The sequence below is a fragment of the Leptonychotes weddellii genome, chromosome 2 (assembly GCF_054177405.1).
Source record: "Leptonychotes weddellii isolate Sample4059 chromosome 2, ASM5417740v2, whole genome shotgun sequence".
NCBI lineage: Eukaryota > Metazoa > Chordata > Mammalia > Carnivora > Phocidae > Leptonychotes > Leptonychotes weddellii.
In genome coordinates, this window is record NC_138370.1 from 97,371,820 (window position 1) to 97,395,964 (window position 24,145).

Consider the following 24,145-nt stretch of genomic DNA (forward strand, 5'->3'; position numbering starts at 1 on the left):
CAAAAGGAGTCACTGGACAATTACCATATGCCAGCTACTGTGCATGACAAAAGACATTTGGTGTGAAGAAAGAAGTAACTAGACGATTACAGTACTGTTGGTAAATTTTATGAAAGAAGTGCTGTCATAGGGGCGCTTTGAAGAACAAAAGAAGGAGACCAGGCCCACAGGTGGGGGCACTGAGCTCTAAGTGATGGAATGGGTAGAGGAGAGAGGACCAAAGAGAAGTTGCAGGAATAGCCAGCCAGAGGTACAGTGGTGCAGAGACGCAAAAGCATGCCTCCTGTGGTGAGCTACCAATCTTACAAAAGCTCCTGCTGTTCTCAAAAGCTATGGAAAGCCATTGAAGAATTTTTCAGTAGAGGAAAGGTAAGAACCCATTAGCCTTCTAGAAAGCTCACTCAGGCAGCACCGTGCAGAGAGGTGGAAGGAGACTAAAGGCAGAGTGGCCCTCAGGTGGACGCCCATCAGCTAGCTGGGAGAGAAGAGGGTTTGAACAAGGGCATAGTGATGCAGTGATGAAGAGGGCAGGCTGGAGAGATTCTTGAGTAATTATCTGATATACTTGAGCAGGAAGGGGTAAAGGATCACTCCCAGGCCATGAGTCACACACTTTTTGGAGGAGGCAATCACCAAGTAGGACGATCGTATTTCTCTGACTTACTTGCTCACCATAGTCCACATATTTTACAGTATTTAAAAATGGAATCTAGCAGGGGTGAAGGTAAACAGGAAAGAAAATCAAGGGCGCTGTGTAATTTCTTTCTTGTTTATAAGTTTTAACATTGCATAGCCCTCCATGGCCTCTTCCAAAAAGATCACAAAAATTTTGGTTTTAAAATTTGTCTGCAGATGAGTGATGTTATTACTCCGCACTTGGAATTTTTCAGTGGCTCATTTGGTTTTTATCTTTTGAATACATCACCTAGAACCTGTACCAAAATAAGTGTATTTTAAGGTTTAAATTATAGTTTACACTTCTGGAGGTAAACTTAAAGAAATACAGTTTAATATGTTGAGATTATATATGGTGCACAGTTTTTAATCTTGAGACATATACACAGAAATTATTTTGAAAAATGAAGAGACCAGATTGTTCCCATTTAAATTGAGCCTCTACAAAGTATATGCAAACATAACAGTGCCCACCAAAAAATATCTAAAAAAGAACAATTTATTGATTAATAAAAATGGAATGAAAAATTGACTCTTTAGTCTGGAAAAATATTTGATCCAAACTTAAGTCATGGAGACAATAATAATGGAATTATTTTAGAAATCTTAAAACACTAGAACAATTGGCTTTAATTTTAGGAATAATAAAAGGAATAATTTGACTAGTGAGTAATGAACTTACGACATTGTTCATCTGAGTCATTATTCGTAATGACTTTTGATCAGGCTGAAAATATAAATAAATTTAAGAGGATTAGATAGGTTAGTGAATGGTTGTATGGCATTTGCCCGTTACTTTATTAATTTATATTTGTTCTAGAAGTCACAAAACTAGACAAATGTAAACATCTTAACCGACTGGTAGCAACATACTTTAACTTCAAAATCAATTTTTTTTAAAGATTTTATTTATTTATTTGCTAGAGAGAGAGAAAGAGCACGCAAGCAGGGGGAGTTGCAGAGGGAGAAGCAGGCTCCCCGCTGAGGAGGAAGCCCCACGCAGGGCTGGATCCCAGGACCCTGGTGTCATGACCTGAGCCGAAGGCAGATGCTTAACCGACTGAGCCACCCAGGAGCCCTTAAAATCAATTTTTGAGCAGTGAAGCTTTTATTTGTAAACTTAAATTTAATGACCACAATGTCATAGGTATATAATGGTTTTATTAATCTAAGGACACTCAAAACACATTAAGCAAAATCTTGATCAGCAAAATAACTCTTTGGGGTGTGTGTGTGTGTGTGTGTGCGTGTGTGTGTCTATACTTACTCGAATGTATGTCTGTGCCTTATATCCAGCTTCAGTCTATTCCCACTCCCCTGCTAGTAACAGATGACACTATCCTTGGCTTGCTACCATTTTTCCCGCCAGTGAGATCTAAGGACTATATGCACATTTTTGGTAGCTGAGAATATATCCTTGGCAACTTCGTTATGAATAATCCACAAGACATGTATTCACAGTTCAAAGTTAATGTTACATCTTTAAAACCGCTTTTATTTTTAGAGTTTAGCAAAAATAGAAGTAGTTTCCTAACCGTGAAGAAAAATTTTGTATTTATTTTCTCTATAGCTATCTTTTGATTTTCATGAAATATTGTGTTAAAATAGACAATATAATTTTGTAGATTTCACGGTTATGGGTAGTCTTTCTGAATCTTTAATGTGGTCATGCAACAGAGACCAAATTAGAAAATGCAGAAATGTCAGTCTCTAGTTAAAACACTTGATTTCAAATTTGCTCTGATTTTTCTATGAAATATTCCCTTCCTGGGTTATCCATCAATGTAGTGAAAAACTCAACTGTACTGCACAATCTTTTTTCAAGTGGCAAAGTTAGGTTTAAATGGAAACAAACCTTTTTGAATTGAACATTTCCATTCTCAGTCTAAACACTGAATTAATGTACTTTTTGTTATATGATTTCCTTTCTAACATCAACATTTTAAGAAATGAAATGCCCTAGAGATGCTGGGGCAAATGGAATCATAGACCATGATAAAACCCAAGTCTTCTTCGACTCTCAGCTCTCCCATCGCTACAACTTCCAAATTCTGCCTTTACTTAACATTAGCATTCACTTCCCAAACAATTTACCCAAGTGAGAGATGATTAAGCCTGTTTATGTGCTAAGGGGAAGGAACTAGTGGAAAGAAGGAGGCTCTGATACAGATGCATGGATAATTGATGGAGAAAGATCCCCGAGGACAGAGACAAGGATGGATTCCAGAGTCTACTGGATGCATCTGCCTGCAGAAGAGGGATGCCTCTTCTCCCTCTGACATAGGAAGGAGGTCCACGTGGGTTTGGATTGATGAGAGACATAATGTTGAGGGAATTTACACCTGATAGCCTCTATTTTCTCTGCAAAATCTGAAACAGGGAGAATTTTAAGTAGAAGGGGCGAAATGGGGAGGGAGGCTGTCTGACTGCACAGATATACCAGATAACCAGCTCATTAAGAAGTTAGTCAGTTGAGTAAATAAACAAGGAACATAGAAAGGTGATATTGCACAGTGCGCTTTCAACAACCTAAAGCTGATTTTATGAGGAAATTCTTAGTGTTCCTGTGAGGATTACAAAATAATTTATGAGGAACAGATTCTCTGAATGTTCCTAAACATGGTGTATTTTTAATAAAAAAATTATGCATGACTAATTCTCCCTCTAATGTGCACTCTAGTGCTTTCTTTAATAGTACAGAGTATGAATTAAGATGCTGATTAACTGAAATGTCACACATTGAAAATAGGCTAGCCATTCATTAGGTGTAATGGAATACAGAGCCAGTTAACAGGAAGTAATAGAGTAAACTATCATTTACTATCATTTATAAAGTATAACTTTGTTAAAATATACTAAAATTAAAAGTATTTGTAAAAAGAATTAGAAGAAAAATGCTCAATATTTTATGTAAAAATAGACATAAATAGTCAGAATTATAGCTGGATGTCTTTGTGCTCTTTTCCACCATCCCAAAGCTTCGCCTAATTCTACATAAAGCCAACAGAATCCCAATGCTGACTTTGTGGTTGAAAAACAGCTAAATCTCAGAACTGCCGTATTTCCATTTTATATGTAAATATTCCCATCCATCTTCCTAAATATTCTATTCCCCCCACGCGCCCAGTATCATAGTTATCGACAGCTGACAGCATCTTTTGTTTCCTTTCCTGGTACACCCTAGGTGCCACAGTTGACCTTGGCATCCCCTAGTTTGTAAACGAGTTTTTGTGCCACATTTCATAAGAGGAAGAATAGACAAAACATGTTTCTTTGTAATGCTATTCAATGATTCCCTTTGCAAATCTGCTTCCTGAAGTTTTGCAGATGCAGAAGTCACATAATGTGCTGCTTGCTGGGGAACTGCATTGCATTTTCACTGCTTCTAGCAGTAACATCTCCAGCCTCTTCTAAATGAGATTGAGGTGGTAGATGTACAGGTATTTGAAGAAACAGATGCACCAGAACAGCAAAGATTCTTTTTTTAAAGGAAAAATCAGAATCTAACTGCATATGCTTAATGGTCTTCAAAAGAAAACAAGAGAGAAGAAAAGACCTATTGTGTACTTCCAACCAGTAATTTCCGTTTTCCCCGACATACAAAACATCAGCATATTTCTGCACAGCATGGAGAACCTTGCAGACTAGGACAGTTTTAATTGGCCGTTTAAGTTTAAATGGTTACATTAGTATGTTAATTGAATAATTTTTCTATTTTTAGGGTCCTCTGGGGCCTCCAGGACAAAAGGTAGAGTATAAACAGTACTGGGGAAGTAATTATACTTGCATTGCCTAATGCCTAGCATGAGAGGTGAATAGAATTAGCTACTGTAAGCCATGCTGAAGCATCTGGATTGTGCATTCTCCTTTCTAAAAATACAATCATTTAATGTGAGCCATTAGATTTCTAATCACCTCCATTATAGAAAATCCAATAAATCCAGAGTAAATTCTTTTTAAGCTGTCTGTCGAACTTTAGGTTATTGAATTTTTAATTAAAATACTGGCAAAACATTGTGACAAAACTTAGAATTTGAAAGGTCATATGACATTGCAGACTGAGTGCATGGTCCTGCTCAAGGATTATGACCAAATGATCGTAGAACAGACCAGAACAAAAGATGTACTTGTTGTTTGGTGACTGTATTCCATTGGTCCATTAGTGTTTTCCTTTGCTGAGGTAAGCTGAAAAGTGACTTCCTGATTGTCATTTCCCAGTCATCAGAATTCACCATTACATTCTGATGGAGAGGGTCTGGCGCTTCTAAAATTACATCAATACTACAGTAGTAAATATATCAATAGTAGGTAGGTGGCCCTTTGCCAACAAAATATTGCTAAGTCCCCATTCCCTGTTACAACTCCCACCACACAATGGGGAGAAAGGGATATTTAACCTGCAGAAAACTAAAGAAAACAATTGTATTACAACAGGTGGAAAAGTGATTATTCTTTATCTTTGGAATCCATCACAGATAGAGACTTTTTATTCCCCAAGCACTGGGCATGTGGCATCTGTTGAAACATAATCCTACAAACCAAGTCCAAAGCCAATGAGTTGTGAGACAACTTGTGTATAAGAACACTTTGTCCTTCGCAATAATGTCTCTATTAAGCATGGTGTGAAATTGTAAAGCTACCCTAATCCACATGCGACCAGGCTAAAATTACTGCCTGAGGCTTCAGGAAGTCTTTTAATGACCCACTCAATATAATTACCAAAATAATTACCAAAACAGTAAGGAACTTGCCATCTCAATTTGTTTTGCATATAATGACTATATATTTTTTAGTGACTATATTTTTAATAAACTTTCTCTTTTAGAGCAGCTTGAGGTTTATATCTACTCTTTAAAAAAACTTTTTTCCCATTATTATTAAAGAAATTTAATATCATACATCAACTTAGAAAGATCTGTTTTCTAGGGCTAGACAAAGAATAAACATATTTTATTTAAAAATGATTTCTCCAGAGCCTGAAAGGGGGTGACATCACTATCCAAAAACATTTGTTAATGTTCTATATCCAGGTAAATGTCATAGATTTTCTCAGGTGATAATTAGGTTTCTTATTCTCAGTTCACCCCACCTACATCCAACCGTTCGTAATCACCCCAGTGCAGATGTGCACACATGTCTACACACACACACACACACACACACACACTCTTAACTTAATATTTGATGTGTTGTGTTATTCCTAGTCAGTGTTTAACATTTGTAACACCTTTTCTAGTCTAGGAAGACATATTCACACTCACCTGGCTTAAATGTACACCCTGAAAGTCCAGGGAAAAATGCTTCAAATACAACAAATTTGAGTGCCTTATTTGACTAATTGTGAAACAAGTGGTTGTTATTTTAATTACCTTTTGTTTTATGGTATTTAAACTCCTGAAATGCAAGAGTTACTGCTACTGCTAGGCTTTTCCAGATGGAACTAAGCCTGTTTATTTCTTAAAAGCACCAAAATTTAGAGCCATGTGGCCTTCTGATAGCTGTGGATCCCAATTTATGATGTGAATTTCTTTAAAATCATATTAGGGATAAGTGGATATTTAGGAACATGGTTAAATTTAACTCCGTAGTTTCTGGGAATGCTTGATGAATCTGCTTACATTATTATATATCTGAATACCATGCATAAGATCTGAAAAACTTAGCCTTTCATACATGTTTTAGCAAGGTAAGGTTATGGCTGACATAATTAATACAATACAAACTTAGAATTGAAATATTTTGTGATTCTATGCTTAATTTAATCATGTGTCTTCTTAGGGTTCTGTTGGAGTACCTGGAATTCCAGGGGTGAATGGTCAAAAGGTAAGTTCTATAGAATATTTTTGATCATTTAAAGGGATTAAAATCACAAAATTATTCTAGTCAGTAATGTTAGTAAAAAGTTTATATACTTATAAAAGCACTACATATACTTTTGAAATGCAGGGAAATTATGTGCAAAAGATCAAACTAATTTAATTTTTAATGATGCATTAAATAGTCAGAAACTCTTAGAAAATTTTCCATTCTATTTTGATAAGTTTTGTAGGAGATACAACTATATCTTTCTTATAAAGTGCATATATATATATAAAATAAATATACATAGAATAGGAAAAATTTTGTGTTTAACATTAATTGTCATAAACAAAATATACTCCAGTTTATTCTTGTCATGGCAAAAGTAACATGTATTATTTCTTTCATTAACAAAAATTCTTACAGAGGGAACCTATTGGAATATTCTGAATTTAGGAGCAAGCTCTTTTTACTGTCAAGAAAAATTAGGGTTTAAATAGACTCGCCAAGCTCTGGTAGTACACTTTTACTGTACTGTTAATAATGAGGGGGAAAATAAAATAAGAAAACCCCACAACTTTACATAGACATATCTATACGTGTGGTTACATCTATTCCTTCAACATACTTACTGGTTGGACAAAGCATCTAGCATCATCCCACAAGTGGGTCTGCTTTTCTATGCTCCCCAATAGTGCTGACTGGCTTTTCAATCTGGAACCTCTACAGAGACCAGGAAAACCATAGGGGCAGCTAACAAAGCCAGTCTACCAGGAGCCAGGAAGCTGAGCTAGGGACTTTCTTGTCTCCCTTAGAGTTTTTGGACTAACCCTATAAAATCCTGTGACCCATCAGCTTGTGTTCAACAGAAAATTTTTAAATCTGTGCACTCTGGATTAAATTCTGAAATCATAAGGAGCCGAATATTTACAGACAGAAGAGACCTCCTAGTGACCTTTCCCATCTTGTCCATCTTTTCTTCTTCAAAAAGATACTAACAATCACCATTTAAAACCTACAGTGGCTAGCAAAAAGCATGAGTCTGCCACTTACAGGCCGCATGAATTTTGGCAAAGTCCTTGAATTCTCTGGCCTCAGTCTCTTCATATGTAAAAGGAAGACAAAAACAGTTTCTACCTACTAGGGTCAATGTGAGGATTAAATGGCAAGTAGACATAAAGCCTTTATGACAGTGGTGATCTTACAATGAAACGTTTCCTTCATTGATCTGTATCTTAAACAAGGTCCTCTGCTTCCATGATTACTCAATTCCCAGTGAAATTGATGTCCTCAACCAAGGCTTATGCTATCCGCTAATCCACAAACCAAACACTGCGCACTCCATGGGAATGAACTGCCCAGCTCACTGCTCTATTTGCCACTTAATAAAATACATATCTGTTTGCTTCACAAATCCTGGTAAAGAGCAAAGATTAACTTTCTATTTAGAATATTTCAGATCATGGAGGGATGCATAAAAATTTGGAAGTATATTCATTCTAAGATGGATTTTAAAGTTATGTAAGTCAAGATAATATTTGGAGAAGACAGATATGGATATAAGAGAAATGTTTTTAACATTGGTGAAGAACAAAGCTTATACCCTTAAGGTTAATGTTTGCTCTGTCTTCTTTGCTTCTTTTCTTTTTTCAACTTTGGGACAATCATGAAAATTTATAGAAACCTTTAACCTGAAACAAAACAACTTTAAAACTGTCACATACATGTTTATGAAAACTGCATATTCTTTATTTTTGCAAAGGAAATATGCAATTTCCTTAGCAAGAGAAAGGAATGTGACATTTTCTTGTCCTAGTCACCAAGTTTAAATTATATTTCAAGAAAATAGACAGTTAATATTTGCAGTTTTATGTCTTGTTATACATCTTTGTGGCATTTTAAAGTGTTTTCTATAGGACCTAGGGAAGGTAAATAATTTCACACTTTTATGACAGTATTAGCAAAATATAGTTTACGATTGTTTTTCCTACTCCATAGAATTTAACCTAAAACTTTGTGGATGAAATTTCTGTTAACACTAGTGATTATCTAACATTTGCAATATTTGCTGTATCATCTCTAGGAAAATAAAGTGCGAAACCATGAGTCCTTCACCGAAACAGCAGATCATTTAGACAGTAAAAACAAAGCTGGAAATGGAGTAATAATTCTGTACTTAAGCATATGACATATGTTTTGGATCTCTACAATTTGTTTTTCTAAGAAAAGAGCTTACAATGACATAATTTTTTAAAGCACCTAAATGTCCTCAAGCTGTCTTAAGAAAACATTTTTTCTACATTACAATTTCACTTTTCCAAAGAAGTACTTTTGTGGCTTAGAAAATATTTTTCAAATAATGGCTAAGGAAGAATATGATTTCTAAGCCATCAGAAATACAACAAATAGCAACTAGAAAATAGAAAGATTTTTCTCTTACAAAAAAGGAAGAAAAATATTTTTAAAAAGTATTTTGTTTTCCATCCAGATTGACAAAATTGGTGATTGGCTTTGGCTAATAAACTTGGTACTGACATTTTTTTTTTACACTATTTTCCTTCAAATATGGGTCACCTTGACTGCTAATCTGAATATTTCTTATTTTGTAATGGTCTTTCAGTGATTCAGATTGTATTAGGAGAAAGGACTTACATAAGCAGTAACATGGCATTAAACCCAAATCTAGCTTTTTCTGGCATCACAATCTACAAAGGGCTCCTGAACATCTTCTGCAAAATGTGGAAGGCAGTGTGGTATGGAGGAAAAAGTGTGGACTCTGTAGTCAGAATGAATGGGTCAGATCGTAGTTCTCATTTGGGCAAGTTATATAATGTTTCTAAGGCTTAAGTGTAAAATATAAATACAGACCTTGCAGTATTAACTAGATAATGTCTCTAAAGTGAAGGTAATGTTACAGATGCTCAATACATATTATCAAGTATCTGTAGGAATAGTATCACACTGTAGGAGTTTCAGCAAATGAGCCCTAGGTTTACCCTCAAGCAGGGAGAAGAAGCCAGCTGAATCATGATAGGAAGAGTATGAATATGCAAAATTACACAGGAAGGTAAAATGTTTCTCTGTGCCCCGGCTTTTTCCCCACTCACCCGCCCAGGAGCGCTGTCCTGGAGTCAAGATGCTCTGTTTTCTTCCACCTCATGTGCAGCCTTTGAAAGACCCTTTTCCTGTCTGGGCTTAAGGCAGTTGCATTTGTGAAATGAGACCAAGGGCTGTACTAATTTATTTCTAAGTCTCCAAGAGATAAAGTCACCCGTGTCTCATTTTTGATTCAACCAGCTTCTAGTATTCTCTGTTCCCAATTCTGAAAGCTGTTGTTTCCATAATTTAGATTTGTTGCCAGCAGCCAAAGCAGTTAGGGTAGATTTAATACTAAGTCTTACCTAAAAATATGAAATGTTGTCCTCTTCTTCCCTAGCTAATTGTATTGGACACAAAATCTTGTAATTCTCAAGAATAGATCTTGTCAGTCTAGGGTGGCTCAGTTGGTTAAGCAACTGCCTTCGGCTCAGGTCATGATCCCAGAGTCCTGGGATCGAGTCCCACCTTGGGCTCTCGGCTCAGTGGGGAGCCTGCTTCTCCCTCTGACCCTCTCCCTTCTCATGCTGTTTCTCTCTCTCTCTAATAAATAAATAAATAAAAATCTAAAAAAAAAAAGAATAGATCTAATTATACCTTTAGATCTTGTCAGTCTAAAGGTATAATTACCATTTTGTTTGTGCTCCATTATTCATTATCCCTCTCTGTCTGTCTGTCTGTCTGTCTCTCACACACACACATGCATACATGAAGAGATGTATATCTAAATATTTGACAATTAAACCCTACTTCTCAGATATAATGGAGAAGTGGGAGCTTTCAAAAATAATTTTGTGGTAGAACCATCTTTTAAACCATCTTTTAAACTATCTTTTTAACTTTTGTCCCTTTGACAAAATTAATTGCTGTCTATAATTTTTGGTAACCAGGTAATGGGTATTAAGGGAGGCATGTGATGTGATGAGCACTGGGTATTATACACAACTAATGAATCATTGAACACTACATCAGAAATTAATGATGTACCTATATGCTGGCTAGCTGAACATCAATTTTTGTATATATGTGTGTATCAGAATTTTTAAAATCTCAACTTTTATTAGGTGGTACTAGAACCCTATATTTTTCTATTCTTTCCACATTTTCACATTAATTGGCACCCATAAAAACAAATCATCATAATGACAATTTACTTGAATAGCAATCAATGCCCAGCACTGGGCAAATACAACTGAAGAGGAGGTCTGGGGACAGAGACAGGGAGCATTAAAAGTCTAATTGGTGCAGTTAACACCCTTGTCTGTTTGTTACTATGAAAATAATAATAAAGATTTTTAGGATTAAAAACCAATTATTTTGTCTAAGCAAGCTAGAATATTTTTGAAACCCCAGAATCATAGGGATTGTTTCCAAAGCAAAACAAATATCAGAAGATCTTATTCATGGATTTTCCAAGTATTTTCTAGAATTTATTATTTTTAAAACTTCAAAACATAAAATAAATAAAAAATGATGTTAGCGTATCATCTACGAATCTATCCCAGATAGCTATGTAATTTTTAAGGAACATTAAACTTTAATTAATTTATAGTTATGGTATTTAGAATTCCTTTTCATCTCTTATCCATGGATCTCACAGTCTTCACTGACATTAATCCTCACAACATACTTCTAATGGCATTTTTATTGTAAGTGTATTTAGAGAGCAGATAAATTGAAGCTCTCAGACTTCCAAAGGTCAAGCTGTTTATTCAAGTCTATTCAGTGGGCTGTTCAATGAACTCAATATTTTTTATTCTTGATTCACTTACTGTAACAACTAAATACACTCTTTTCTTTGGCTTCCTTGGCTCTATCATTAAGCAGTCTGAATTAAATTCCTGAAGGATTTGAATATAGTTGTTTGTTTTCTGGTTGGTTAGCTTAAAATTTTCCTATAGCAGAATTTATTCAGTGGCCCCATTACCCAATATAGTTGTGACTTTCTGATTTTAGACTTTAAGAAAAGATACGCAGAGTAAATGAAGTGATTGATTTCTGATTCCAGATTAATGAATAGTTCAGGGAAAGTATCTTACAGCAATTCAATCATTTTACAGGTTAAAGTTGAGACAAATTATTTTTATTAGTTTTTCTATCTTCTGAAGTTAGCAATTATGTGCATTAGAATTCTCAGAATACATGACTTTTTTTCTCTAGTAACTATAATAATAGGATGTGTTCTTTCTTCTAAAAGAAACATCATCATTTTCCTATTACAGAACATTTCATGTGGTCAAATCACTTTAACCCTAAGTGTGATTCATGTATTCTCAGGCATTTTTATATACATGCTTACTCTTAAAGAGACTTTTCACTCAATTTTACTTGTTAAGTGGGAAAAACAACATTTCTATTCTTTATGTAATGAATTTTAAGTTCCTTTAGAGAGGAATGAAAATTTAGTTACAAGAGGTAGTTTAATGTTGGCTTGAAATAAATCAAGTACAGTAAAGATTTTTTTTAAACCACTTTCCCCCTAACTCCATTAAAGGCATGTTACTATAGAATTTGATAATAATTATCATTCTACTAAATTCTATCATTCTACTAAAATATTGGGAGAGGGAAGAATAAAAAGTTGAGGGAAAGGGATTTCTGGGGAAAGGGGTGTGAGAGAAGGCAAGCTGCTCACAGGCCGTCCCAAAACAAACAACAAAGCAAATGTGTTTGAATTATGATATCATCAGGTCCACTTATTTTCCATTTTAATTGAAAAAACACTATATTTTATAGAAGGGATCACAAAAATACTGATTTACTACATCTGATTCAATTGTATACGTAATCTGGGAAAGCTTTTTAAAGAAACTTCCCATGAATGCGTCCACTGATTCACTTGTTGATTTTTTTAGTCATCCATACAGCCCTTACTACTAAGTGCCAGGCAGCATCTCTCTTGGTCCTCATGGAATTTCCAGCCTAATTGGGGATGGAGACATTAAATGAACAGTTATACTAGAAACCTGTTACATTACAGTTCTTTTAAGGACTGTGGCCGAGAAGCGTAGGGCAGCCTGGCCTGGTGCACAGAGCCAAGTAAGGCCAAGTAATGCTTCTCCGTATGGATAGGTGACTTTGGGTGAGACCTAACAGGTGGGCAGCATTTGGCAAGGGAAGAGAAACTACCCCTATGGTGCTGTACTTACAAATTAAATTACAGACAACCTTGGTCTTAGAATTTGGTTTCTAAAACACCGTATTATCAATCACAGTGGGGCTTTTGTATTCATCATGGTCTACCTTTTCTCCAAGCTTATGACCCCCTCTCTCTCTCCCCCTCCCACTCATGCTGTCTCTCTCTCTCTTTCTAAAATAAATAAATAAAATAAAATAAAGCCTACAATGAAATAACTTACTGTGACAATCCTAACAGGTTAGCATCTACCCAATTCCATCCATTTGATAGGAGGCCACATTGCCAAGCAGATAGTAACCATTTTCCAACTGCGAAACAGCACCAGTGGGGTTAATTTATGAGAAATTGAATTTCTTTCAGGATCCTCTGCTCTGTCTTCTCTGCCCAATACAGAGAACAGAAGAGCGCAGTATATAATAATTCCTAACATGTTAGTCAGCATTTACTATCAGGTACTGTCCTTAGTGTTGTGTGCCTATTAGCTCACTTATTCCTCACAGCAATCCTATGAAGTAGCAACTAGCATCTCCACTTTATTAATGAGTAAATGGGAGTACAGAAAGGATAAATATTTTGCCCAGTGTTACCGAGGTGTCTGTGGTGTTCAGCTTCAAAGCCAGGCAGTCTGTTCTCACTGCACACGACTCTGCTTCCACTGTTAAGAATGAGGATCTTAAATTCAGAATATCCCAGCTTTGCTTTTCAGTATTTGCATGACCTTGGGCAAATTACTTACCGTCTCTAAGCCTTAGTGTCTTCGTTCATCAAATGAAGATTAAAATATTTACCTCGAAGTTTAATCAGAAAAAATAAAGTAATAAATGTAACTTTATTAAAATATGTTAAATATTCTTAAAATATTAATAAGAACAGACTATGGTTCTCTCTGTACGAGGGGCATTAATAACTCCATAACTCAGAAGCCTCCTGGGTATAGAAGCAAATGTTAGTAAGAACTATTATTTCTTTCTACTACTCTTCACTGATCTTTAGAGTTTTTCCAGCTGGACATAACCACTTAACATTTCTATTAATAATTGGGCACATTCCCTTCCCAAGAGAAAAAAATAATTTATCATTCAAACTATACATAGATTTATCATTGAAGACTATGCTTTAGGAAAGAAGAAATTAGCTGGCTTTTAAAACTTAAAAAAAATCGATATATTATCAAGGGCACATTATGTTGCAAGTCCTGGAATACTTAACAGAACCACTTTTTAGAATAAAGGTATTTATTGGTTATAGAACTTGAAAGCTAATGCAGGCTTCAGCTTTGCTTTGCTCTGGCAACTAAACCTCATCACTAAGAATCCACGTTCTTTTATCTTTTCACCCTGTCTTCCTCCTTGCTGCCTTCATCCTAGTTCCTGCTCTCCCCTTGGTTGTTAGGTGGCTGCCAGTCACGCCTGGGGCTTCCTTCTTTCGTATCAACATGCAGAGACTGAATGAGTGCTTTCCCCCAAACCTCTTACAAAATGTTGGAGCTCCTTTGTAAATGGGCACACAGAGGTCTTGGCCTCCCCCTTCTCCCCTGGCTTGGAAAATGTCAGAGGCTGATTAGCTACTGCCACTGCAATTTCTTTTCTAGAAGCCCCAGTCACATGGAAAGTTGCAAGAATCACTAGTTGTGTAATTTAGAAGAGATTCGGGTAATACGAGGGAGCTGGACAACTATGTTATATCTGACTTATCCCAGTCCTAAGAAACTCTTCCACTTCACATAACCCATTTTATCCATTTTGATTATTTCTTCCTAAAACATACATCTTTGTTCTTAATCTTTTTTCACCCATAAGCATGCACATAGTGAACAATTTTTTATATATATACACAGAAAAGGCAATCCTCTGTGGCATCATGCTCTCTGGTTGGTTTTTGCGCATTTTGGTACCTTTCATAAGTTATTTACAAAGTACTGGATAGTGTTTCTCCTAGACCCAGGCAAGCAGTGCTTCTCATTATGCCTCCTCTGTCCCTCCTGTGGTATGACCCTCCCACACAGAGTGAGGAGTCCACAGGGCCAAAGAGGCATGCCTACTCAAAGTCCTACTGAAAGATCACTTCTTGATCACATCCTAGGTACCCACAACCCAAGAATTCCTGCCTCAACTGTCCTGATTCTTGTATTGGCCTCTTCTTTGGGTCCAGAGTCCCACGAGCGACCACACAGCTGGTGTGTGCACCCCTAAACCTGTGGGTGGCCTTGAAGCCACTATGGGTGGGGAGCTGTGGGCAAAGCTTGCAGGCTGTGATGTTCACATACGACCTCCAGGGCCCTTCTTGGTGAAGAATAGGACTGGGGTTGGGAAGAGATGGGAAGATATTAGCACTGTAGGGTGGAATGTGGGGTCATCCATGTGTACTTCTACCCAGACCTTCAAAGCTTAGGGGTGTGCTCAAGGCACATAATTTTCATTAATGTAAATTTCAACCAAATTAATGCAACTTAGCTATTTTCTGTGATCACTAAATTCTTAGCTATCTAAGACTTTGAATTTCTTTGTTCAAATTATATTTTGTACATTTCTTAGCAGAACAAAAACTGAAATAGTCATAAGTAGCAGACTTATTTCTGAAATAGTCCATGGCATAATATTATTGCTACAACTGCTATGTTTACTTATTTGGCATTTTAGACATTTGTACTTTTTAAAAAAAGCGTAATGAAGGTTTGATTACTAGGTTCAGTTTAGTTATTACTTTAATCAGTTTAAGGCCCATTTCAATAAATTATCTTAAATAAAATGTTTTTATTAGGCTCCTGGCTGATATACCCATCAACTTTCTACTCATTAGTATTCGTATTACCAATGTGGACAGAGAGATTCTAATTTTAGGGAGGGATTTTGCTGATTAGATAAACAAGACAGAGCTCTCTACAGGACACCGGATTCGCTGTCATATAACCAAACCCAAGTGCCCAGGTTTACTGGATTTTCTTTTGCCAAGTTACAAAGCCTCCTCTGCCTGTAGGCAAGGAGGAGGAAAAGAATTGGAGACTGGGCATGCAAGCAGAAGCCTTTTAGAAACTACTAAATCTCTTTAGGTAAGAGAGAGTAAAGCTGAATGCCCAGGGTGGTCTAGGAGAGATAGGGGAGGAGGGGGAAAGGCGAGATGGAAGCCAGCAAGATGCTCTCTGATGTGACACCTTCCCAGGAACACCAGATAGTCAATCATGAACTTACAAAAGGCCTGGGGAGAGTGGGGTTCTGGAGGCAACTGGTGAAGGGAATTGACTAACCCATTTGAAATGGTCTGGGGCAAAACCGCGATGAACCCCCGCAGAGGGGCCCAGGGGAGCCCTGGATTCTAGACTTCCTTCACCTGTGAAATTGGGCCCTAAGCTGAGTTTAATCAGGTGTCTGAGGAATAAGGAATCACCAGTTGACATCTTGAGTCCAGCAACAGCAACAAATAGTAATAATATTAATATTATGTAGGTATCATGAGTTCAATAAAATTTTCTAATTCCTATTTAAAGCAATAATAAAATCAAATCTTAGTCCTTAAGAGCAAAGAGAAAGCAAGCATTTAATCTACTCCCACACACTTCAGAGAAGGAAAGCTGAGCCCCACAGAAGCTTAAGCAATTTGCTCTATATCACAAGACCAGAGGAGGAAAACCTGAGATTAGACTGGAGGCTTCCTGAAGCCACTTTCCTCTTTCATGCTCAAATTAAACAGAAAAGAAACATAATAAAAATGTATGAGGTTTCTTTAGACACAAGTTGCTTGGATGGAACACAGGATGGGGAATCGGAAGACCTGGGCTCTGATCTTACATCCGCTCTTTGCAGGTATTTGCCTCCGGAAAAGTTACTCTCTGAATGTGCTTCTTTATCTGTTAAGAATGACTGGCTTGGTTCCTTTCAACTAAAAGATTTCACTGTTTTGTGAGTGCTTCTGCTTAGGGAAGAGCAGATGTGAGTCAGGGTGAGTTCATGAGGTAAATGATGGCATGTGTAAGCTCTGAAAGGGTCTTGTGCGAACTTTAGACAACATGATAATTCATATAACCAGCACTGCCCCAGCTACTGCTCACCCTTCCCCTTAGGCACATGGGGTGCAGGAAGGAGCAGATGGAAGAATATATGGAAATATGTAGAAGGATCCAGTCTCTGTACCCACAGGCAGAACTGTGCAGCGTTCAGTGCCCTCTGCAACCACCCTTCCCCAATAGAGTCCTGGGGGTGCTTGGGGGCATGAGCCTCTTGGAAGCCATGAAAGTTCTGCTCATTCAAGGCATCCTGCCCCTCGCGGGACTCCTCCCCCCAGTGCACCCTGCCCTTCACTTACCCGGAGCTGTCCCTCCCTTCCTCAGCCCAAATGTTTCACACTGACCAACGTGACTTGTAGGTATCACTGCTGGGTTAACATCTCTCCCATCTTTTTCCTGGGTCCCCATCTCTTTTCCCACCGATGGCTGCCACGCTATAGCTGACCAAGTCATCTCTTGCCACCACTCTTATATGTTTTTCAGTTTCCCAGAAGAGAAGTCTTGCTGTCTCTGTCTCTCACCAGGCCTATAAGGGCTTTACATCTTCATGTGTGCTTAATGTGTATGCATATCCTATATTCATTCATTTCTCCAACATATATGTAACTGAGCAATTACTATGTGTAAGGTACAGTTTCCAGGCAATGTGGAATGAGGAGCGAACAAAATAGACAAAGTTCATATTCTAGTGTGGTAAGAGGGTGGAGGTGGGAAATAGGGTCACCAAATAATATACAGGATGCCCAATTAAGCTTGAATTTTAGATAAACAACCCATAATTTCTAAAATGACTATGTCCCATTCAATATTTGGGATATATGTAACTGAAAAATTGTGTTGCTTATCTGAAATTAAAATTTCAGTCGATGTCCTATATTTTTGTTTCTCAAATCTGGCATTCCTAGTAGGGGAGACAGATTTGAAACAAAAAAAGTATACCTTATGTGTTAATTAGTGCAATAGAGAAAATTAAATAAGATAGTAGGCATAGGAAGTCGTGGTGGGGTATCCAGGCAACCTCTGTAGTAAGGGGACATTTGAGACAAGCCTGAGGGATGTGAGAGGTGTGCAAAAAGACAAATGATTTTTCCAAAACATTAATAACACTTACAGGTTGGGGCTAGGATTTTTATTTTATTTTATTGTGTCGTGAAATGCTACATTTCTATAAATTTCAAAATATGTACATCATTTTGTACCTCCTACATTCACCCAATTTTGTGTTCATATTCATTTGCCATTAGGAAACCAGGGTAGAAAACTAAATTAAGGAAAACTAGAGAGAATAACTAGGAATGGGGAGCAGAAACCCCATTTTCTTGACACTTCCGCAAACAGTTGTATCTAGAAGTCCCTGTTGGGTGCCTCACTGTTTTCAAAGAATCTTCCTCTACCAAGTGTTACTTACCCAATTGCTGCCAAAGCCACTGAAGCCCCAAAGCCCTATAAAAGCACACCCACTCCTCACCATGGCTGCCTGCAGAAGGGGACTAAAAACCAGTCCTGCTCACCCCTCAAACCACTGAGATCCCTCCGTGCACTGTCACTGTCATGAAAAAAGCACACTTGGTGTTTCAGATAGGTGTCAGTGACCACCAACACCCCGAGCTCCAGAGGCAGGAGAAAACCTTAAAGACTGATGCCATGTTCACAGGGCAGAGAATCTAGTCAGTGATGTTATGATAATGTTGTATGGTGACAGATAGTGGCTATGCTCCTGGTAAGAAGTTGAATCACTATGCTGTCCATCTGGAACTAACGTGACAATGTGTGTCAACTATACTCAAATTAAAAAATTAATAAAGACAAATAAACCTCAAGGAAGAGTTGAAAATTCCGGGAAAAAATAAAAAAAGACCAAAGCCATGTTCTTCTCAGTATCACTCTTTCCATCCACAGCTGGTCCATGTTCCTTGTAGTTATTCTCCTCTTCTGTTTAAATGAGTTCTCTTTGAAAATGCAGTATTTAAAAGCAGCAAAATCGGTTTTGACAAGTGAATGTAAAATTATATCATGCTAAAAATTTTAAGCTACAACTCATTGTAAATTCCCATTGCCAGAACAGAAAACAATTGCCCTCAGGCGAGTGATATTACCTCTAAATGACCTATTTCCCTTTAGCACTCAATCCTCATAAGACAACTCCATTCCTTCCAATCATTCAGTGTTCTTTCAAGTTGTCCCTGATTAGCAGTACCTGAAATAATTGAGTCTTGAGTGATGTCTTACGTTAGAGTTCTAAAGAGCATTTGGTTTGAGGGAGAGAGAGAGAGAGAAGGGAAGGAAGGAAGAAAGAAAAGAAAATAGCAAGCAGGCTTTCCTAAAAAGTCCAACTTATTTTTAGCTTAAATACACACATCATCATTTGTGAGTAATACACAGGGAATGCTTTAGAATTTAAAGTATAAGAGAGAAAACCTTATCAATCTACCTGTAGTTAAGATGTTAGCTGCTGTTTTTCATTATTACTATCTTTGGAATATCCTTCAGTACTTGTGAAATGCATTCAGAAATAGATGGACAGATTCTCTTAACAAATAGGAGACCTACTCTCTACACCCAGGAAACCTAATTGTCATTTTTTGTCTGTACTTTTCTGACTTTCTTGCATATGTATATTTTTACTACATTATGTAGTGATGTCATTGTAACTTTATTTGAAGGGGACTCATAATACTTTATGCTCACACACCAGAAAATATTAATACACTACACGACATATGGTTCATTCTTCTTCAATACTTCCTTTTGATTTATGTCTTTTTATTTCATGAAGTGCAAGAAAACTTTGCTCAAAAAAAAAGTTCTATGACCTCAATTAGATGTCCTCTTAAGTTATTTTTGTATGTATCGTTTTTTTCTGGTTCAAAATCAGCTCTTTGGGCACAGGTTCCTATCATGCCTATTTCGTCTTTATCCCATGAAACACTCAGGCCAGAGTAGAACAGGTAGAAAATTCTCACTAAATGTTAGTTGAATGAATTAATGCCTTCCAGAATCCCATAGCTTGGACTTGGCGCTCAGGGTTATAGGAACCTCCTAATCTAAGTTTGAATATATTCTTCTTGATATAACTTATTAGAAAGGTAAAATGCTGTGAGTCACTTTCTCACTTTTCCTTCTTTCTATTTTCCCTTGGTTCATTCAGGAAATAGCTTTATTTATTTAAATAGCTTTAAAATTTTGTGAGATACCTATTGAAATTATAAACACACGAAAAAATATTTAACCTCGCAAGTAATAAATGTAGAACTGAGCAAGAGTAAACTCTCATTTGTGCTTATTAAAATTGCCCCCCAAATAATTAAAATTGTGATATCCAATGCTGATGAAGTTGTAAAAAAGTAACACAGAGTGGGGGTCCATCAGAACAGATAAAACTTGAATCCTTTTGGAAAGCAATTTAGAAATATTTACAGAGGTGGGTGTTTTAGTTTATCTTTAATAGCAAAGATTGGCAACAACCAAGTATTCAACTGTTTGGGACAGATTAAACATATGATCACGCCTGAGTTTGATAGATGTTAATCAAACTATTCACAAGACAATCATGAATACTATGTGAAAACAAATTTGTAGTATCAAATAATAAAAAATCAGAATGTCATATTATGTAATAAGCTTACAATTGCTTGAAAATATGTAAGCATAAATAAAAAAGACTAGAAGGAAACAGGACAAACTGAAAACAATTATTATAGGGGTGGAATCATAGGTGCATTTTTTGTTTCCTATTATGTTAAAAGATTATTTTAACAGTATATAAAAATTTTAAAACAGGATCAAGTTTTAGTCCCTCGGTATTCATATATTAAGGAGGATGTTAACCAGATACCTAAGCAATGTCTCTCTTCCTTGCTTCAAAATCTCAGCATGTACTTTGTTCAGCTCCAGGGGCTTAACCATTTTTTTTATTATTATTCTGGCTACCATGGTTATTCTTTGAAAGTCTAAACAAAGTTTGTATTGTTTCCTGGCAGCATCTCTTATTTGCATTAAACCATGAGTTATGATATTAGTGCATCCTGTTGTGGATTCTTTGAAGAAAGCCGACTTGATAGCTCTTCTTCTGTTGCAGAGTAAATGATAGTCCTCTTTCCAGGCATATTCTATTTCTGAGTTCTTACTCTTTGTGATGTACAAATGGCCAATCAAAATTTTCCTATAATAGCCATTGCTTTTCTGTCAGCATTTTTGCCATTTATCCAAGGAAAGTGCAAGAGTTACAATTATAGTGTAACTTTATATATAAAGCAGAATTTCTTCCAGGAAGTTAAGACTTTAGCAATTATAATAGTCCAGTATAGTAGTAAAATATTTTTTGCTCTTCTAGAAGGATAATGTAAGCTTCGTATTCTTGGTTTATCTGGGAGGTAAATATAAATCATCTTTATATAAGTTATATTTAGTTCAGGTTTCCATACATTCTTGAAGGGTCATTTATAAATGAGGACTCTAAGCCAAATGATAATGAAGATAGAAATACTCCTATGTATGCTCTCCCAATTTTTAGATGCTTTCATTCATTTTGGAATGCATCATATTGTTACAAGCACAATCTCTTAAGCTAGATCATGAGAGTTCAAATCTTGGCTAGAGTTGTGTAAAACTAGAAAAGTTGCTTAACCTCTCTGTGCTTAATTTCTCCATCTCTTAACTAGAGATAAAGTGGTACTTACCTCATAGAAATTTGTGAGAATTAAGTGAATTGATGAATGTGAAGTTCCTGGCACTTAAAAATGGTACTATTATTATTAATGTACATGTTTTCGAAGCTGAGAGCACAAATATTGAAATGGCACAATCTCTGCCCTGTAGGTGACTTAGAAAACATGCTTCAAAATCAACTAAATTTGCTGTGAACCTAAAACTGCCCTAAAAATAAAGCCTGTTTTTTTTTTAATCAACTAAGGAGCAACTTTACTCCCTCATTGGAAAGAAGAAAGCTGTCCCATCATTGGTGCACACTCTAAAGGGCTTTGGGAATGTTTTTAAATGAAAATGAAATTCTAGTTGATATGACTTTGAGCCACACGGAAGCAACAAGAGCTTACCTATCTTACCTTTGCTGCTGGGCACTTCATGACTTCTCCTCTATGGAAAACAATTGCTGGTTCAGAGCCTAGGAAAACTATTATACAATCTCTTCTTGCTGAGGTGGGAAACTTGTCTGACCTAGTAACCATCATCTTTCTCCTGAATGCCTATCACTCAATAGGACAATGAGAGCCACGGTTCTGAATGTCTTATTCTAATTATTTTTTACAGCGAAGTTGAGAAGAGAAACCAAAGGCATTTTTACTTTTGACTTTTGTGTCAAATGTGTCTAATTTTGTTGGTGTTCAAAGGTGTGTGTGTTCTTTAAGCTTTAGGTTTGGAAACGCTCATTTGATTAAGTCTCATAAATATAATGATTTAGTCTTTATTTTCCTGAGCTGATGAACCACTTAAAAGTTCTCCATCAAGAGAGCTTATGTTTTCAGATGTCTTTAATTCATTCCACAAACATTTATTTATTGCCTACAAGGTACCCAGCACCATGCTAGATACTCATTTCCGTCGGTAAGTTGCTTCAGCTTTCTTAATGGAGAAAAGACTGAACAAAGAAAATTAACCCTGTTTTATCCTTGGCCCCCAGCACATAGAATTTTGGACCAAATGAGCTAGTTTGTATTTACCCTAGTAGGCACTTATTTTTCTACTTCTAGAGCATTATTGGATAGCTATATCCTCTAATAATCTATATAATGTATGGATTTTGTGTATTTTATTTAATAGTATCTATTTTTTTCATGAGGGTGAGCCCGGGTTGCCTGGAACAGTAGGACAAAACGGAATACCAGGGCCAAAGGTTAGTACAAATGAAACCAAGCAGAATCATTTGAGATATGAGTTTTCATGAAATTGTAAGCTGTAACAATTTTTTATATCCCGCTGGTTTTACTTGGATGGAATATTTGTCAGTAGTATAATCTGCTGCAGTATAGAAGTTTGTGACTAATGACTAAATTGTTTAAGATCCTCATTAGCATTAAAAATGCAGAAAAACAAATAAGATAACAGTTGTCAAAATTTTTATTCTGGGATACTTCAATAACGTGAGAAAAAGCCCATATTTCAAATATGACTCTTGTCATTTTGCCACTTAATGAGTGTATTAAAATGTAGGCCTTGTCCATACTGCCTCAAATGTGCATAATATTTATAAGACTTACTAAAGATGATTTTCACAGTGCCACTGTGGCCTTTCTTCAATATTTGGTCACCTCCAACACTTACACATATAAGCAGTTAATCAAATGAAGAGCAGAATAAAGATGTGGCATGTTTTGCTTTGTTTTTTTAAGATGTTTACTTTTTTAAAGTAATCTCTACACCCAATTCACAACTGCTAGATGAAGAGTGGTACGCTCTACTGGCTGATGTGGCATGTCTAAAATTTAAAAATGGATATAGTCTGAATTACTAAATAGGGAAAACATATAACGAGGATTTTTTGGGGGTTGCAAATTTTCTTTGTTTTTTTAAAGAACAAATGAATCTGTTAAATATAAAAAGATTGGTGACAGTTTAGTTTAAACCAAACAGGCAGACAAATCCCAAATCCTTTGATGAGTGAACATCCCTTGAAGTACATAACTAATGTCTAATCCCGTCAGCTGTGCGGGTGTGTATCTGTACCCACAGATGCCTGTCAGCTGATTTTACAGATCACATTGCTATTGACAGGCGCCTAGGACAGACCTAAAATTTATAGACCTGCCCTTTGTCCTGCAGGAGAGGAAAGGAAATATTCCTTCTGGGACTACAGCCATTCTCCTGTCTTTTCCCCTCTCTTGCTCCATGCTAAACAGCCAAATGATAAGAGTTAATGCTTAATGCATGTTCTCAGGTCTATTCTTCTGTTGCCTAGCAACCATCAGGATGGATGTTGAGCACTGAAAGGTGGCCAGAAATTCAGAAAGCCAAAGGGTCAGACTGAGTCCCAGCAAATGAAAAGAGTCTTGCCTCCAAACTGACTTCGAGGGGTTTTTAAATTAAAAAACACAATAATCATCTTAAGCCAATTTTTTTTAAGCAGCCTGATCTCATGGCAACACTTACTGATGCTTTTCATAAGAAGAATATTATCATAATGTATATGATTCACTTTAGAATTCTCCCACTCCATCACCTATGCCTTCCTGGGTAAAGTGAAAATAAGGATTCTTTTCAAAGCACAGTTTGGCATTTTAGTCCTCATATGGTCCAGGTCATCATTTTGAATAAAGACACTCTCCTAAACTTGCTTTGACTCTGCCCCATTCTAGTCTCTTTCCTGAAGGTACCACTGCTGCCTAAAATATACCTGATTTGGAACATGCTGGTTACCAGCAGGTTAGGGAGAATTCATGACACTCTGAAGGACTCCAAGTTCAGGACCATGTTTATGATCA

At 36.6% G+C, this 24,145-nt stretch overlaps 1 protein-coding gene across 1 annotated transcript in view; it reads left to right on the top strand.

Moving 5' to 3' along the window:
* COL25A1 (collagen type XXV alpha 1 chain) overlaps positions 1-24,145 on the top strand; it is a 461,910-nt gene that overhangs the window by 351,916 nt on the left and 85,849 nt on the right. The window contains exons 11-13 of the mRNA XM_081812014.1: positions 4,397-4,423; positions 6,454-6,498; positions 22,507-22,560. Coding sequence (XP_081668140.1) covers positions 4,397-4,423; positions 6,454-6,498; positions 22,507-22,560 — 126 coding nt within the window. The remainder of the gene's footprint in view (positions 1-4,396; positions 4,424-6,453; positions 6,499-22,506; positions 22,561-24,145) is intronic.